The sequence below is a fragment of the Cervus canadensis genome, chromosome 4 (genome assembly GCF_019320065.1).
Source record: "Cervus canadensis isolate Bull #8, Minnesota chromosome 4, ASM1932006v1, whole genome shotgun sequence".
Taxonomy (NCBI): domain Eukaryota; kingdom Metazoa; phylum Chordata; class Mammalia; order Artiodactyla; family Cervidae; genus Cervus; species Cervus canadensis.
The window spans coordinates 58,589,179-58,608,724 of record NC_057389.1 but is presented as its reverse complement, the minus strand read 5'-3'; the positions used below and the strand labels follow the sequence as shown (position 1 = coordinate 58,608,724).

The window sequence follows — 19,546 nt, the reverse complement described above, 5'->3', positions numbered from 1 at the left end:
ATTAAGGATATTTTACATTTTAAAATCATTTGAGGACTTTTTTCTTTAAAAATACATTCATTATAGAAAGTTCAAAAAGAAAACCCCCACAGAGTAGAAAATAATCACCCATCTTGCTATACAACCTGGTGATATACCACCTGTGTTAGTATTTTCAAATATGTTGAAACACCTCCGCCATCCCACCCTAATGATGTAAACACATTGTGATTTCTGTTCTTATTGTGCAGTACAGATTCTTGTATATCTGTGATTTAAGATAGAAATTTTTAAAAATTCTTTCATTAATAAAGATACCTGAAATGGGTGAATTATGTAATTTACAGAAGCTAAACCATGTCCCTTTGCTGGACTGGCAAGAGTTCTTTTTTTTTCTGGATCTAAAGGTAGTAAAAGTTCTGGCCAAGGAACTTATTAGAAGTACCCTTCAGTTCAGTTCAGTCGCTCGGTCGTGTGTGACTCTTTGCGACCCCATGGACTGCAGCACGCCAGGCCTCCCTGTCCATCATCAGCTCCTGGAGTTTACCCAAACCTTCGTATTATTTTTAGGAGAAATATAACTTTATCTTTTGAGTCTTCTTGGAGAACACTTGAAGGCTTATAGAGATGTTTCCATAGCTAAATTTCTGAGGACTTGGTATCCTCTGCTATGGCATTGTGATTGGAAGCCATTCTTATGGTATGGCATGGGCTTTTGGGGATGAGAAGATGTAAATAGGATATATGAGGAAGATGAAAGACTTTTCCAAACTTGGAGGAACTTCAGATTGGCTTAATTCCCGCCCTACCCCTCACTGGGGGTTCTCTCCCTCTCTTAATTCTAAAAATCACATGGAAAAGCTAAAACACCCAGCTGTGCATGCGTGCTAAGTCAGTTCAGTCATGTCTGACTCTGTGCAACCCCATGGACTGTAGCCCACCAGGCTCCTCTGTCCATGGGGTTCTCCAGGCAAAGAATACTGGAGTGGGTTGCCATGCCCTTCTCCAGGGGAATCTTCCCGACCCAAGGATTGAACCTGCATCTCTTACATCTCCTGCTTTGGCAGGCAGGTTCTTTACCACTAGCACCACCTGGGAAGCCCCCAGCAAGGGGAACTATAGCTTTGCTTGTAGCTGTTATCACAAAAGGATCAGTTTTTACCTCTTTCTGCACTATGGAGATTGGAGTGAAGGAGGCACCTCTTTTACTGCTTCATCACTACAAATTAAGTCAGTTTTTCCTCCTTTAGGAAACTTGCTAACATGACCTTATTTCTGAAAATTAAGAAATGATTGATATGAGAGCAATGACAATGTTCTGAATAGTTTTAAGAGTTGGAGAAGGTAGTTGGGAAAGTGGAAGGGGCACAGAAATAATTGTTGAGCTTTGTATTTATTGCTTCATTTAATTTTCAAAATAGCTCAGTGGGGGTGGGAGATAGTATTCTGATTTTACAGAAGAGAAAACAGAGCTGAAGCAGCCTGAGGTCACACCAAATAGCCAAGTTGGGATTCAGACCCGGTTCAAATACCTTGTTTGATCTATGCCAGACAGTGTTCTGGGAGAAGTGTATATTCACTAACATAGCAACATCCTTTGTTTTAAAGGAGCAATATAATCTCTCATAATATCTCACTTTTCCTAGGCTCAAGTTAGAAAAAATAAGCCTTCTCTCTCTGTTTTTTTCTTTTCCTGTCTATTTGTGTGTGTGTGTCTGTTTCCCGTACACCCACACACACTTTTCTAGCCTGTCCTTTCCCCATAATTTTATAAGTTAAGATTGCTTTGGAGGGAATTTACTCAGGGTATTTGCTTCAGAAAGCCTTTATCTTGTCCTGTTCTAATGTAGAACTGTGGTTTTTAGTTTATTTACAGTTGCCCTTTGTTCTTGTTTTGAACTCCAGAGGAGCTTAACTTTTATCGCCAGCTTAGTTAGGGGAAAATGCCTGGGGATGGACTTGTTGACAGATCTGTTTTATGGTTGATGGAACAGTAGTAGTGCATTCTCTTAAGTTCCGTGTCCATTATATCTTGGTTAATACAAGATGTCAAGTAGTAGACTCTAGACAGTTGAGTCACGGCTAGAAGACCCAGCTATATTCTCAATCTTCACTGCTGACTGTGAGCAGTCTGTCTCAGTTTTCCTAGTTGGCCTACAGAAAGAGTGCATTTGTGGTAACTTTTACATGCCTGCATTGTAAACTAATTGACAGTTAGATTTTATTGTTTTTAACTTATTAACCATCAGTTCAGTCTCAAAGTGTCATGTTCCTTTTATAGAGATGACCATTTAACAGGAATTTGTGCCCCCTGCTGTAAAGCTAAAGGCATATTTTCATATTCATAGTTTTGTGAGTAGAAAAAATTTGTATGTTTTAATCCATCATACAGTATGTTTCTCATGTATATTTTCATTCCTAATAACGAATGTTTAGCTACAAAGTTAAATATTTGCCATTATGGTTGTGAGCTAAGAGAGATGAGGGTGGATATGAATTTATTTACTTTGTTTCTCCTTTCAGTTCCACTTATGTGTTACCTGCCTTGATACTATTTTGGAATGATATCATGCTATAGCTGTAGAGGCATGAAATTGTTTAAGAGGAATTTAGGTCGGAATGAGAATGTGGAAGGAGGGGGTTATAGTGCAAAAAGAGATTAGAGCTGGGAATAAATTGGGGGATTATTACAGTGAGAGTAAGTAATTAAAGTTAAATTTTAAGACTTTATACTTGTCCATTTGAATGTAAGCTAATCATTAAATAGTTTTGATTCATTTAGATGGTCTGTAGCTTTAATAATCTACTTTCAGTTCATCCTGTTTGGCTCACTCTGGGCCTTTAGTTCTTCCCACAGTTCTTTCATTTACCTCAGGTTAATTCACTTTTTCATTTTCTTTTTTATTTTTTTTATTTTATTTTTTTATACTTTTTCATTTTCTATAGCAGCTACTTGAGAGTTTCTTTCACTCTCCTCAAATCCTCATTTCCATTTCCATCTCCAGTTTTTTAGAAGAGCTTCATTTACTGCCTCTGAGAAAACAGATTCTCTAGCAGTGCTGAACTTTATACTGCCAGGAAGCCTCTGCTTTCACTTCTCATCCAAGGGTACAAGAACTCCATGGCTCTCACTTCCTCCTGTGGTCCTGATTATGTGTGTTCCCTGAGCTACAATCTTCATTCTTTTTTTTTTTCTTCATTCTTTAATATGTGTCGTTAGTGTCGTTTTGTATCCTTTCCCTGCCCAATCTGTCTGTAACTGATTCCAATAGTGATAAAAAAGGATAGTATGGGAGTGCAGGCACTGTTCTAACCCCTCTCCTAAACACTGGGTTTCATAAGCCTGGGAGGTTGATAGAGGCAGTTCTACATGCAAAAACACTGGGTTTCATAAGCCTGGGAGGTTGATAGAGGCAGTTCTCACTTTGCATGTATCCAGTATGCACAGATTTGTTACCACAGTTTAGTATTACCAGTCCTCCAACAACATGGTTCATGTATTAGCTGAGTGAGTGCATAAAGTACAGACTTAGCTGCTAACTGTGAAGTGTAGAAATCATTACATAAATAAAAGGTGTGCATCAAGATCACTGACGAATCATGTTCCTTCTTTCATGGTCTGTTAGTGATTGATTGATCGCTGCAACTATTCAGTTCATGCAGTGTGTAGTTGCATTGCCTCCTTGTATCTGGGTGATAAACCCACCATTTATAAAACCCGCCATTTTATAAGAGAGCCTTGAAAGAGGGAATTTGCAAAGATGAAGGCAGCAAAGAAAGGAAAAGTAATAAATCCAAGTTACAGAAGGAATTTGCTGCCTGAGGAAATGTTGACAGTGCTGCTGTTTAAGAAACTTTAGATACTCAGAGTAACTTTGTGAAGGCTAACTCCCTGAAGTAAGTGAGATAAGTCGTTGTGATGAAAAGGATAATGATGTCCAAGAGGAAATGATGTCATCAAAACCTTCACATTAAAGGGACTCTTGGAGATAGTTCATCATTATGAAAATGCAAAGGATAAAATGTTTGAAACTGATCCAGACTTAGAAATAGGATAATTTGTGAAGTGAGTAAAAAATGCTCACTCTGTATCACGTTGAAAAAGGTAATCATTTTTCAAAAACTACTTTTGAGTAGTTTTCATAGAAGGAAACATTTTAGTTCTCAGTGTTCATAATGTTTTAAGTTACATATTAAATAAATATTAGTTGTACTATTTTAGTTGCATTTCCCTGTATGTATGTGTGTGTGTGTATATATATATATATAAGGAATAGTAAGCTCTTAACTGGGAGAAAATTTTGAAGATCACAAGACAGTTGTAATTTTTCCCATTGATAATTAAGATCGCATCGCATTGTTTCAGTTTGTGTGATCATTTTTATAGACCAGCACTACTGTGCAAAGTGAGGGTCACCTGTATTATTTGTTACACAACTGTGGAAACTGATCTGGTAGTGGTGAAGCTACAGTTTCTGTCTGACTTGTAAATTCATGATCATACTCTCTTCCATTCTACTGCTAATACTGCACAAAATAAATTTTTTTGCTAATAGGCCCTTGAATTTTCTTCCTAGGAGCAGATCAGATTCTTGAAAGAGCAGTTTTGTTTTCTAACTGGTTCTGTTACCCATTAGATCTGGCTTTTTTACCTCCCCCAGTCCCTCTTCCTCATTACCTCCACTGGCTTTCTTGGTCTTCCGAGATCATTTTAGAGTTCGTCTACCCTATGGTCTTTACTTGATGTTTCCTCTGCTTGGAATGTTGCCTTGAGACAGACACATCCCTCCTGTGCTGCATTTTTCAAGACTCCACAAGTGTATCTTTTCATTGAGACCTTCCTGGATCCCCGTTTTAAATTCTATATTATATCCCCCCTCTCTGTCCTTTCTGTTACTGCCCCTCCATAATTGATTTATCTATTATGTTTGTTATCATTCCCTCATTAAATTATAAGCTCCCTAGAGCCAGGAATTTTTGTCTGGTTAATTTCTTTTTTTTTTTAATCCTCTTTTTTTTTTTTCCTTTTCATTTATTTTTATTAGTTGGAGGCTAATCACTTTACAGTACCACAGTGGGTCTTGTCATACATTGATATGAATCAGCCATGGATTTACATGTATTCCCCATCCCGATCCCCCCTCCCACCTCCCTCTCTACCCGATGTCTGGTTAATTTCTATACCAAGTGTTTAGTGCCTGGCTCATAGCAGGCACTCAGTAAACACTTGCTGAAAGAAGGCAAGAATGCCCTTGAGGAACATTGTTGAACAGATTTGAATACTCAGGAAGTGCAATGAAGATCTTTTCTCTGTCTTCTCATTGTGTTTTGCCTAATAGTAATAATTTCTACCAACCCTGTATTATCTTCCGGTGCAAGGTAATAAAGTACCTTATAAAGGCCTTTTATATGTGTTATTAGTTGACCCTCACAGCAGGGTATTCTCTACATATTTCAGAGGAGGAAACAGGCTGTGGAGTTTGGTCACATAAGTGGCAAAGTCAGACCTTAAGCTAACCTGTAACTCCACATTGTGTACACTTTCAGGTCACTGCATTTGATACTCTTGTTTGTCTTTGTTTATTGAGTCATAATTCACATACCACAAAATTCCCTCTTGTAAAGCATACAAATTCATTGGTTTTTAAGTGTATTTACAAGGTTATATAGGCCGTCGCCACTTTGTGATTCCAGAACATGTTCTTTATCCTTGAAAGAAACCTCAAACCTATTAGCAGTTAGTAATCCTCAGTCTTCCTTTCTGCCCCAGCCCTTGGCAACCAGTGATAGTTTCTGTCTCTCTGGATTTACCTATTGTGAACATTTCATATAAGGGGAGTACTACAATATATGGCTTTTCGTGACAGGCTTCTTTCACATTGCATAATGCTTTGAGGGTTCATCCGTGTTGTAGCATGTATCAGTATTTTATTCCTTTTTATGGCTAAATATTTGATTGTGTAGATGCACCACATTTTCTTTATCTATTAGTTGATGGGTGTTTGGATTGTTTCCATATGTCAACTGTTAAGAATAGTGCTTCTGTGAACATTCATATATTTGTTTTTGTGTAGGCATTTGTTTTCAGTTCTCTTGGGTATATACCTAGGAGTAGAATTGATGGATCACATGGTAACATATAGATAGCATCACTGACTCAGTGGACATGAATTTGAGTAAACTCAGAGATAGTGAAGGACAGGGAAGGCTGGCGTGCTGCAGTTCGTGGGGTTGCAAAGAGTTGGACATGACCTAGAGACTGAATAACTATGGAAACTCTACATTTAACTTTTTGAGGAACTGCTGGTCTGTTTTCCACAGTGGCTGTGTTATTTTATATTCCCACCAGTGGACTATGAGAGTTCAAGTTTCCCTGTATCCTCATAAACATTTGTTGTTGTTTGTCTTTTTTAAAGATGGACAGAACTTAGCAACTAAACAGCAACAACAATCCTAGTAGATATGAAGTGATATTTCGTGATTTTGACATGCTTTGCCCTTAGAGCAATTGAGATTGAGCATCTTTTCATGTGCTTATTATCCATTTACATATCTTCTTTGGAGACATGTGGTATAATTCCTTTTCCTATTTTAATTAGTTAATTTATTTTTGGCCACACCACATGGCATGTGGGATCTTAGTTCCTCTACCAGTGATTAAATCCATATCTCTTGCATTGGAAACTCGGAATCTTAACTACTGGACCACCAGGGAAGTCCCCCTTTGTTTATTTTAAATAGGATTTTTTTTGTATTTTTATTGTTGATTTTAAGAGTACCTTTTTTGATATGCATTTTCCTTTTTTTAAAATGATTTTTGGCTATGCTGGATCTTTGTTGCTGTGTGGGCTTTTCTGTAGTTGTGGTGAACTGGGGCTACTCTCTAGTTGCAGTGCGAGGCCTTCTCATTGCATTGGCTTTTCGTTAAAGAGACAGGCTCTAAGGCCTGTGGGCTTTAGTAGCTGTGGCTCCTGGGCTCTAGAGCACAGGCTCAATAGTTGTGCATGGGCTTAGTTGCTGTGTGGCCTGTGGGATCTTCCCAGATCAAGGATTGAACCTGTGTCTCCTGCATTGGCAGGCAGATTCTTTACCACTGAGCACCAGGGAAACCCGAGATTTCTTTATGTCTTATTGGTACTTTGATCCTTATCAGTACCCCAAATTTTCTCCCATTCTGTGGGTGTTTTTACTTTCTTGAGCCTGTCCTTAAAAGCACAAACATTTTACATTTTGATGATGTTCACTTTGTTTCTTTTTTCTTCGTTGTTTGTACTTCATGTGTTATATCTAAGAAACTGTTGCCTAATTGGAGGTCTTGAAGACATATCAATGTTTTCTTCTAAGTGTTTTATAAATGTAGCTCTTATATTTGGTTTTGATCTATTTTGAAAGTATATGATATGAGATTGGGGGTCAAGCTTCATTTTGTTGTATGTGAATATTTAGTTGTCCCAGCACTATTTGTTAAAAATATTTTTTTCCCTTTATTGAATGGTCTTGGCAGCCTTGTTGAAAATTAATTCATTATACTTCTGGATTCTCAATTCTCTTCTGATGATCTCCATGTATATATTTGACTTTGTTGACCACTTTCGTATGCAAATACTTCTTGATTTTGACAGTTTATCATGTTGGGTCTCCTTGTTTCTCTTGTCACAGAGTCTTCCTTCCCTTACTCCTAAATGCACAGTCTCAAGGACTCCAGTTGTTTTAAAAAAAAACCTTCCCCCGTTCATGTGCACACGTTTATGCTCTGGCTCTCTTCTCCATCTCAGGACACGTATACCTTGAATTCTTTAAGTGATCTTCCATGCTTTCTTTTCCTTCACTCCCCCCCCCCCTTTTTTTTTTTTTGGTGGGAGTGCCATGCCAGTGAGCTTGTGGAATTTTAGTTCCCTGTCAGGGATTGAACCCAGATCTTCAGCAGTGAAAATGTAGAGTTGTCACCACTGGATCGCCAGGGATGCCCTCCCTCCCTCTTAATAATCAAGGGTTATCATATCAGTTTATCCCAGCCTTTATAACTATTGCTCTTTCCTGGGCTCTTTGCCTGCCTCCCCAAATTTATTTATTTTTATTTGGCTGCTCCAGGTCTCAGTTACAGCACACAGGATCTTTAGTGTAGCCTGTGGGATCTAGTTCCCTGACCAGGGATCAAACCCAGGCTCCCTTTATTAAGAGCTCAGAGTCTCAGCTGTCTGGACCACCAGAGCCTTTTCCTGGGCTCTTATTGTGGCTTTGTGATCTTTATCTCTGGCCAAGTTTATTATATGTTAGGTTGACTTTGATTTCCTTCTTTGGCTCAGGGATTCTTCTTTGTACTCTCTCTGTGGCCTTCCACCCTTCATCATCTGATGCTTGCTTCTATACATATCCCTCACTTCCAAGTTAGACTAGAGAATACACATCAAATACACCTTTTTATTGTACATGCAGCCTGTTTGTTACGTGGTCCTAAGACCATAAGCATTAAGCATTACAAATCCTGACTCTGTCATTTACTATTAGTTGACTTGGTTAAGTTAGTTAACTTGTCTAAACTTCAGTTGTCTCTTCTGTATAGAAGGGCTAATACCACCTATTTTTTGGTGGTGGATAGGATTAAATAAAATATGTGTAGTGTCATGGACTGGGCATTTAATAAATGTTAGATATTAGTATGTTGCTGTTCCTTTTGCTTGAGGTACTAACTGCCTTAACTCTGCTGCCCCAAATTGTTCCTGTCCTTTGATGGTAGATTCTATTTCAGAGTACTGTGTCTTTCATAAAACTGTTGCTGGCATTTCACTTATACCCCACCCTGGTCATTAGTGCTTCCTTTTTTGGCCCTATGCTATTCTGTGCCTTTCTTAAAGCTTGTATGTTAGAAATGACACATAATTTTTGTATGATCACTCCTTTTCTGATTTATAAACAATTTGAGAGCAAGTCTTGCTCAGCTTCATATATCCCTGGTAGTGGATCTGTTTTAGTGTGTAATAAGCTCTCAATAAATAGATGAAACTCTGTTGCTTAACATTAAGGCAAATATCTTTTTTGTAAGACTTTAGAGACAACTTCGTACATGAGTAAATAGCTTTTCCTAATGTATTCCCATAGCACCTTGTCCACAGGGCTATTTTAATTCTGGTTGCATTGTAATATTCCCTGATATGTGGGCCCTTTGAGTACAGATGCCTTGTCTTAATCAGCTTTTAATTGCTTGCTTGTCTGTCTTCCCCCTCCATAGGGCTCAAGGAGAACATGGGCTGTCTCTTGAGCACTGTATCACTGGCACCTAATACAGTCTTTGAGGTGCTCAAATATTTGTTAAATAAATAAATGAATGATTGAGCACTCATTTTAAGTACTGTAAAATAACATTTTTGTTAAACATCCATGTAATTGTCATGTGTCTGTATCTTAGATCCAGGAAAACTTTTAACTATCAAATTCTTCATTGTGAGTTATTTCTCACAATACACACAGACGTATTCACAGAGCTTGTCTTTACTCTTAATACTGTATGGTTCTTCTATCAACAGAAAATTGGATTAAAGGTTTACTAAGCATGCCCCTGCCCATTAGAATAAGACCCAGTTTCCCCTGCAGTCAGTCTCTCTCATCAGGAAGCTTCCATAAACCTCTTCTCCGTATCCATCAGAGGTCAGACAGAATGAATACCATAATCACACAAAACTAACCAAATTGATCACATGGACCACAGCCTTGTCTAACTCAGTGAAACTGTGAGCCATGCCATGTAGGGATACCCAAGACAGATGGGTCAGAGTGGAGACTTCTGACGAAACGTGGTCCACTGGAGAAGGGAATGGCAAACTGCTTCAGTATTCTTGCCTTGAGGACTCTGTGAACAGTATGAAAAGACAGAAAGATAGGACATTGAAAGATGAACTCCCCAGGTCGGTAGGTGCCCCATAAGCTACTGGAGAAGAGTGGAGAAATAAGTCCAGAAAGAATGAAGAGACGGAGCCAAAGCGAAAACAATATCCAGTTGGGGATATGACTGGTGATGGAAGTCAAGTCCGATGCTATAAAGAACAATATTACATAGGAACCTGGAATGTTAGGTCCATGAATCACGGTAAATTGGAAGTGATCAAACAGGAGATGGCAAGAGTGAGCATTGACATTTTAGGAATCAGTGAACTAAAATGGACGGGAATGGGTGAATTTAATTCAGATGACTGTGGTCAAGAATCCCTTTGAAGAAATGGAGTGCCCTCATAGAAAACAGAAGAATCTGAAACACAATACTTGGGTTCAAAATCTCAAAAACGACAGAATGATCTCTGTTTGTTTCCAAGGCAAACCATTCAACATCACAGTAATCCAAGTCTATGCCTCAACCGCAAATGTTGAAGAAGCTGAAGTTGAAAGGTTCTGTGAAGACCTATGAGACCTTCTAGAACTAACACCCAAAAAAGATGTCCTTTTCATCATAGGGGACTGGAATGCAAAAGTAGGAAGTCAAGAGATACTTGGAATAACAGGCAGGTTTGATCTTGGAGTAAAAAACAAAGCAGGGCGAAGGCTAACAGAATTTTGCCAAGAAAAGGCACTGGTCATAGCAAACACCCTCTTCCAACAACACAATAGAAGACTCTACACATGGTTATCACCAGATGGTCAAAACTAAAATCAAGTTGATTATATTCTTTTCAGACAAAGATGGAGAAGCTCTATAGAATCAGCAAAAACAAGACCTGGAGCTGATGAGGCTCAGATCATGAACTCTTTATTGCAAAATTCAGACTTAAATTGAAGAAAATAGGGAAAACCACTAGACCATTCAGGTATGACCTAAATCAAATCGCTTATGATTATACAGCGGAAGTGAGAAATAGATTCAAGGGATTACAACTGATAGAGTGCCTGAAGAACTGTGGATGGAGATTCATGACATTGTACAGGAGGCAGGGATCAAGACCATCTCGAAGAAGAAGAAATGCAAAAAGGCAAAATGGTTGTCTGAGGATGCCTCACAAATAGCTGAGAGAAGAAGAGAAGCTAAAGGCAAAGAGGAAAAGGAAAGATAAACCTGTCTGAATGCAGAGTTCCAAAGAATAACAAGGAGAGAAATGAAAGCCTTCCTCAGTGATCAGTGCAAAGAAATATAGGAAAACAATAGAATGGGAAAGACTAGAGATCTCTTCAAGAAAATTAGATGCTAAGGGAACATTTCATGCAAAAATGGGCCCAATAAAGGACAGTAACGGTATGGACCTAACAGAAGCAGAAGAGATTAAGAAGATGTGGCAAGAATACACAGAAGAGCTATACAAAAAAAGATCTTAATGAGCTGGATAGCCACAATGGTGTGATCACTCACCTAGAGCCAGACCTCCTGGAGTGGGAAGTCAAGTGGGCCTTAGGAAGCATCACTGCGAACAAAGCTAGTGGAGGTGATGGAATTCCAGTTCCATTTAAGATTTCAGATTCTGAAAGATGATGCTGTGAAAGTGCAAATTTGGAAAACTCAGCAGTGGCCACAGAACTGGGAAAGTTCTGTTTTCATTCCACTGCCAAAGAAAGGCAATGCCAAAGAATGTTCAAACTACCACACCAATTGCCCTCATCTCACAACGCTAGCAAAGTAATGCTCAAAATTCTCTAAGCCAGGCTTTAACAGTACATGAACCAAGAACTTCCAAATGTTCAAGCTGGATTTAGAAAAGGCAGAGGAACCATAGATCAAATAGCCAACATCTGTTGGATCATTGAAAAAGCAAGAGAGTTCCAGAAAAACATCTACTTTGCTTTATTGACCATGTCAAAGCCTTTGACTATGTGGATCACGACAAACCGTGGAAAATTTGGGAATACCAGTCTACGGCCATACCACCCTGAACGTGCCTGATCTTGTCTGATCTCGGAAGCTAAGCAGGGTCGGGCCTGGTTAGTACTTGGATGGGAGATGGGAATACTGGACCACCTTACCTGTCTCCTGAGAAATCTATGCAGGTCAAGAAGCAACAGTTAGAACCAAACATGGAATAATGGACTGGTTCCAAATTGGGAAATGAATATGTCAAGGCTGTATATTTTTACCCTGTTTATTTAACTTACATACAGAGTAAATCTTGTGAAATGCCGGGCTGGATGAAGCACAAGCTGGAATTCAGATTGCCAGGAGAAATATCAATAACCTCAAATGACACCACCCTTATGGCAGAAAGTGAAGAGGAACTAGAGAGCCTCTTGAGGAAAGTGAAAGAGGAGAGTGGAAATCTGGCTTAAAACTCAGCATTCGGAAAATGAAGATCATGACATCCGGTCCCATCACTTTGTGGCAAATAGATGGGGAAACAGAGACTTATTTTCTTGGGCTCCGAAGTCACTGCAGATGGTGACTGCAGCTATGAAATTAAAAGACGTTTGCTCCTTGGAAGAAAAGCTATGACCAACCTAGACAGCTTATTAAAAAGCAGAGACATAACTTTGCAGACAGAGGTCCATCTAATCAAAGCTACTGTTTTTCCAGTAGTCATGTATGGATGTGAGAGTTGGACCATAAAGAAAGCTGAGTGCCTAAGAATTGAAGCTTTTGAACTGTAGTGCTGGAGAAGACCCTTGTGAGTCCCTAGGACAGCAAGGAGATGAAACCAGTCAATTCTAAAGGAAATTAGTCCTGAACATACATCGGGAGGACTGTTGCTGAAGCTTGAAGCCCCAATACTTTGGCCACCTGATTTGAAGAACTGACTCATTTTAAAAGACCCTGCTGCTGAGAAAGATTGAAGGCAGGAGGAGAAGGGGATAAAACAGGATGAGATGGTTGGATGGCATCACCGACTGGATGGACATGAGTTTGAGCGAGCTCTGGGAGTTAGTGATGGACAGGGAAGCCTGGTGTACTGCAGTCGATGAGGTCGCAGAGAGTCAGACATGACTGAGTGACTGAACTGAGGGTGAATTTAACTCCCCTGCTAAAGCTCATATTCTGCAACTAAAATTTTGATAGTTAAGAGAAGTTTTGTAGGTTTCTTCAGAATTAGCTTGGCTTCATGAGAGTGCGCTTTTTTACATTTGTGGAAGAGATGAGAGAGTGAATAGCTTTTAGGCTTTAATCAGAAGTGGACACGTTCAGTTGAAAGTGAAAGTCACTCAGTCGTGTCCGACTCTTTGCGACCCCATGGACTGTATAGTCCATGGAATTCTCCAGGCCAGAATCCTGGAGTGGGTAGCCTTTCCCTTCTCCAGGGGATCTTCCCAACCCAGGGATTGAACCTAGGTCTCCTGCATTGCAGGCAGATTCTTTACCAGCTGAGCCACCGAGGGAGGGAGTAATTGCTTTTCCAGGAATCCAAAGATAATCACCATAGAGAGGAACAGGCCCTGGCTCTCCAGTTACTTCCATCTGTAAGAAGAGAAAATGATAAGTACCTTAAATGGTTATTATTAGAAACACATAACAAAACAGTGTAAGTTACTTTACAAGTTTCTAGGAAATGTTAGAACTTCTTAGCATTGTTGAAGGTGGGATTGTATAAGCTGGATATTCCTCATAACTGTAGTAAAATGTATATATTTTTAGGTTAATTTTTAAAGTTATGAATATGATGTCTGTTATAGAAAATGCTTTTATAAGTACAGAATAATGTAGAATTACATTGTATCTTGTATAATCATTATTTGTGTTTTTACTCCAATCTTTTTCCTTTTTTTAAAGCACAGATTACATACATTTATCATTTCATCTTTTTTCTGTTTAACATTTCATAAACTTTAACATTTTTCATATATATGTTAATATTTGCATAATAGTTGTAGGCTTTACCATAATTTACTTAACTAGATGCTTGCTTGGGCATTTCAACTGTCGTAAGTGTTTTGCTATGAGGAAAATGAATGAGTCCGTGACGAACTCTTGTCTTTTCACATACCAGTGAGTCTTTGTTTGAGCTCTATGCGTTAGATAGTTGAAATGCTTAATGAAGTGTGGTGGTCCTTCATAATGGTTGCTGTTTCTCTATTATTCTTTGGATGTGTGGGTAGATTGTGTTAGATCATTTTTTTCCTCCCATTCAAATCTTGAATTTTTTTCCCTGTTAGGATACATATAATGGTCCTTTTTGGAAAGGAGTATTACTAGATCAATGGAAAGAAGTATTTTTTTCCTTATTGGAAAGAAGTATTTTTAAGGTTCTTGATAAATAGTGCTAAATCACTTTGCAGATACTGTGCTTTTACCAGGAATATATGTGGTTGCTTGTCTTAGTGACAGCTAGAAGACAAATGCAAGAGGAAAATAGCAGAAATAAAAATCCTTAAATTCTGTGTATGAACATACAAAGTTTGAATTACTGGTTTTTAAATGTAGACCAGTTATTTGCTTCATTCCTGCTGAGTTTATTTTCCATTCTGTAAAACAGGTGATTTGATGAAGAGTGCTGCAGGAGAGTTTGCAGATGATCCCTGCTCTTCCGTGAAGCGTGGCAACATGGTTCGGGCAGCTCGGGCTTTGCTCTCTGCTGTTACCCGGCTGCTTATTTTGGCTGACATGGCAGATGTCTACAAATTACTTGTTCAGCTGAAACTTGTAAGTACAGGCCTGTGTCTGTAATTTGTTCTATCACAGCGAGTCTGCTGCTGGCCATACTTAATACTTAGTTCAGCATTCCTTAGGATTTGGTTTGGTTATGAGCTTGGTTTACCTAAGTGGACCAGGAATGTTTTTAATTTCCACTTGCTCCTCTATTCCACGTGGACATGATACTGGCTGTGCTGTGGGCCTATGTTGTCTTTTCAGAAAAGGTATTGTTTTTGACTTCTTCCCTTTTTGTGGTAGTGATTAAGCATTTCTTTGTACCAGCAGAGTTCCAGAGTTGAGAAATCAAGATATGTTAAATTATATCCTTTTACATGAAAGCCAAAATAATACTGTCCTTTCCTATTTCCCATAAAACTCCCATGTGGTACCTGCCCAAATGTAAATTTAAGAGGGAGTTTGGATTACTATCTGAGTAGCTGTTGAAAGGAATAAAAAATTCTAGATCTTCTTTATGTACAGACTTGTATTGTTGAGAATTTTTCTTTTGTGGGGATGTGTTTTATAGGTAGAAGATGGTATTTTGAAACTGAGGAATGCTGGCACTGAACAGGACTTGGGAATACAGTATAAAGCCCTGAAACCTGAAGTGGATAAACTGAACATTATGGCAGCCAAAAGACAACAGGTACGGTCCTGATTTGGGGATATATCTAAGTGTTTATATTATTACCTCGTGGGAAAAATGCATTCAACCTAAGCCTTCAAAAGGTACCAATATCTCCCTCTTCTAATATAGTTCCATTAAGACATTTAGTTTATGACGTGTCCTTCAGTATTGTTCCTAAAGTTAGAATTAGGTTGTATCCATATTATGCTCCTGTTTTGATTCTTGTGAAAATTTTGCTTTAGGTACCTTAGCAGTTTGCGATAGCATTTGGAGAAGTGATACGCCTTTCTTCTCTGTGTTTAAGGATGAACTTGAGTTGATGGTGAAATTTAATTCAGACTTCTAAAAAACCAGTCAAAAACATATTGGAATTCTGTCAGAAAGTACCTTGCCCTCCATATTTTGTAACTTTTAAGTATTTCTTATCATTTGTTATTAGTAGATTTTATAGTATTAGGATTTTATGTTGTGTGACATGTGGACCAGTGTTCTTATTTTTGCAGCTTTTGCTCACCCTTTGGTGTTTTGCTGTTGGGATGCTTGAAGTCTTCCTGTGCCCTTTCTGTTGGATGCTGTGTGTTAGATGTGTATTCTATAGGGCGGATGCATGTGTCACCATCTGGCTCTAATAACTTCCATAGCCCTGATTAAGCTTGTGCTATTCTTATTTTTTAAAAGTCCTGAAAAGATGAATTCTTACTATTGTTAACTGATACCTATGTTGGTTAGGATAATTTTGCACTGCAGTTTACAGAAAACCTAACTTCTAAATGCATGAACATTGGGGGTTTATTTTCTCACTGATTAGAAGCCCCAGGATAGGTTAAGTGACTTCAGGGTTGTTAAATGTAAAGATTTTGCAAGTATCATCAAGGTCTCCATGTCTTTACATTTCCAGCACTTCTGTCTTCAGTGTGCCTCACTGAAGAAGCTGTAGGCATGGCATTTGTCAGTATGTCCAGTGAGGAAAGAAAAGGTTGTTTCTTCCATATGTCTCTCTTAATAAGCAAATGATCTAGAAGCCTTTAACAGATTTGCCCTAATAATGGATTGTATAATATGCCCATTCCTTACTAATCATTGGAAAGAGGAAAGCAGTTAACAATATCTGACTCAGGGTAATGAAGATCTCCCTTCTGCTGTGACAGGGTAGACCTTCCTGAGAACAGGAACATTCAACAAGAGCACTCTGACAGGCATGAGGAATGTGGGGTCGGTACTGTAAATGTCCAGTATATTACAGCTTCAGCTTTGGAGACTTAGACTTTGATTTGGTTACATTTACATTAGAATGAAGATTCTGTCCCACAAGGTTGAGAAGATTGAATTAAGTAATGTTATGTGAAATATTTAATATAGCACCAGATTCTTAGTAGGCCCTTAGCAGTGGGCAGTTGGTGAATAGTAGTTACTGCTCATATTTCAAGCTATAAGATGTGATCAGTCTGAATCTGCACATACGGGGTCCTGATTTTATGTTTCGAGTACTTAATATTATACATGATAATATAGCTAGATTTGTTGTGTTGCCTGAGTAATTTAGTTAATGTAGGCTCAGTGCACTTTTATCATTTGTCCTTGAATTAGCTTATGTCTCTATCACATAAATCACAAGTAGTTTTTTCTTTTTGCTGGAGCTGATTAATCCTTAGAAGAACTTGTTGTATGATAGTATGGTTATTCTATGAATATGGCAAGCTGCCGAAATTATATTTGCAATTGATTTTACTGGATGTTCTTGATATAAGGTCTCTTTTGAATATGTGAAATAAATGTTATATATAAAAAATAAAGTTTGGGGAATAGTCCTACTCTCTTTAAACCTAGTCTGATCTTGATTTATGAAGGCTTACTATTATTTGAGGAAAGTGAGAACATTTAGACTGACACTATTGCATATCTTTCAAAATGGTGGAATAAGTAAATTGATGATGTTCTTGATATAAACACAGTAATAATAATCCAGAATTTTGTATGCTACTGGAGAAACTTACTGGAGAGTAATGCTCCCTGAGTTTTAATTCTGTGTGCTTTGAGTCCATGAAGAGTTCCTTAATTACCCTGATTAAAAAAAAAAAAGCTTCCCAAATAAGATGTCATAAAAATCTTGAAGTTACTCGTTAATGTGCCGAAAGATCTTCTATAAGCCCCTCCATATGTATTTTCTGCCCTTGATCACCCTGCTCTCTGCCCCAGGAGCCTAACCTATCTTCAGGACTGCATCCAGGGGCTTCTTTGCCCTCTGGCTTCTGGTTGAGTTGGCTAGCGGGAGCATCATTAGGAGATCAGAGGACAGTAAACTGGGATTTATCCCTGCCTCTGGTTGTCCTGGGTGGCTAAATGTCATAGCCTCTCTTGGGTTGTGTTCTCCCTCTGCCTCGTTCTCTGCTTTCAGGTAACTGCTGTCTAATTTCGTCTCTTTGGGCCCAAGTGCCCTAATAAACCGTGGTTTTTCTGTACTTTACCCCCATAACTTTTGTGTTACAGTCTCTAAACATCTTTAATTTACCTAGCTTGATCTTAGCATCTGTTTTCTGCTGGTATCTTGAGTGATAGATTCTAAAGTTTGTCTTGGGTTTGTAGTATATCATGGTCACTTACAGTTTTCCTTGGGTCTGAATGTTTAACCTTTAGCCTCCTACAGTAGAATTTGTTGAATAGACTGGCTATGGGCGCGTGTGTGCCCCTGATCATAAAACGACCTTTTATAGGACCTGGGGCTTGCTGTGTATTTCTTGAAACTAATGCTTTTCTTGGGAATTAAATTGCAATTCATTTTATCCTAATGTACCAGCCTGGTGGAATCTTCACTCTCCCTTTTAGGTACTTCCCACTGGTCTTCTTTAGTTACTGGTCACAGTTTTCCACACTTTGTGTTTTCTGGCAGAGTTCCTCTACTGCTGTATGCTTAGTATCCTGGACTGTTTCACCTGTGACCTTTCCTTCTCTCCCCAGGTGTGGTATGTTTTATTCACCTCCTCATCAAGCCTTTTATCTTTGCAGGCTCCCTAGTCCAAAAAAGGGATTTCGTCACGAACAGTATTTGGATATGATGTGCATACTTGGCTGCTTTAGCTCCCCTGTACCATTTAAGCAACAGCCACCCAGTGAGGAAATGCTGAACCTTATAAGATGTATAGGAGCTCTGGAATTTAACGATTTTGTCTTTAAGGTTTTTCTGGAACATGGTGTAGGGGTGAGGGTGTTGTTGAAAATAATAGTGAATAACTTTAAAAAGGTGTTTACTATACACTAAACACTGTTATAAGCACTTTGTAAGGACAAATTTGTTCAATCCTCACAAAAATAGTATAAGGTAGATCCTGTAATTGATCAGATATTAATTTTATAGATGGAGAAACTATAGTGTAGAGAGGTTAATTAATTTGGCATAGACATTCATCTAGAAGTGGTAGAGCCTGTTTTGAACCTGGGCTATATGGCTCCAGAAGACAGGCATATTGTTTAATCTGCTACTGTAATCCCTAGTGTCTAGAACACTGCCTAGATACAATAGTGTTCAATAAATACTTGTTTAACAAATGAGAGAAAAACCCCATTTTGCTGTACTGCAGATCCATCTGGAGTGGGATTCTGTGTGTGGCCGTAATCTGTTACTTTCTTGGGCTAGAATGTTATTTGCTGAGTAGAAGTTTTGAATTTCCATTAGACTGGCTGCAGACTCTTCTTTGACTGTCAGGGTGAACTAGATGGTAGGGGTTGGATCTGCCATAGCACTGATGCTGGTTTTTCTGAGGAGGACTACTTCTGCCTTACATTGTCAGCTCTGCCTCCCCAGTATGCTAAAGATGGACTACTTTGGTGTTTACATTCCACCCACCCAGGTACACGAGCTTGTTGAGATAGGTTTGTTAAAAACATAGTGCTTCTTACCTAGTCTGTTAACTCTGATTTTCGTGATTATTTTTCTGAAAGCGTGAACAAATTGGTAATGGATAATATTGCCACTGTCTATTTCATGTGTAAATCATGTGGACTGGATGGGTTTGACCATGGACCATTTTTTTAAGTATAGTCATTTGAATCCAAGAGAAGACATCTGATCAAAAGTAACTATGGCTGCAATTTTATATTGTTAAGAGGGACATGAGAGGAGATTGTCATTTGAATTTCCAGATCTTCGTTAGAAAATGTTCTGGATTGCTTAGAACTTAGCTTCTGTTTCTTGGTTACTTGTGTGATGGTTAGTTCAAATTATGTTGGAAGGAGTCATTTCCACTTTGTTTTGTTTGTTCCTGAGTTTGTTTGGTCACACTGGGGAATTATGAAGCCTAAAGTAGACCAAGGAACTCTAATTTTGTATGTAATCTATTACATTGCTTAATAGCTTATTTTCCCCCATTAATCTGGATTACTTACCAGCCCTGTCTATCTTATTTTTGGCT

General features: G+C 38.6%; 1 protein-coding gene across 2 annotated transcripts in view; it reads left to right on the top strand.

Annotated features, from left to right (window-relative positions):
• Positions 1-19,546, top strand: part of CTNNA1 (catenin alpha 1) — a 171,826-nt gene that overhangs the window by 39,195 nt on the left and 113,085 nt on the right. For both annotated transcript variants that reach the window (XM_043465373.1, XM_043465374.1), the window contains exons 4-5: positions 14,355-14,521; positions 15,039-15,158. In XM_043465373.1, coding sequence (XP_043321308.1) covers positions 14,355-14,521; positions 15,039-15,158 — 287 coding nt within the window. The remainder of the gene's footprint in view (positions 1-14,354; positions 14,522-15,038; positions 15,159-19,546) is intronic.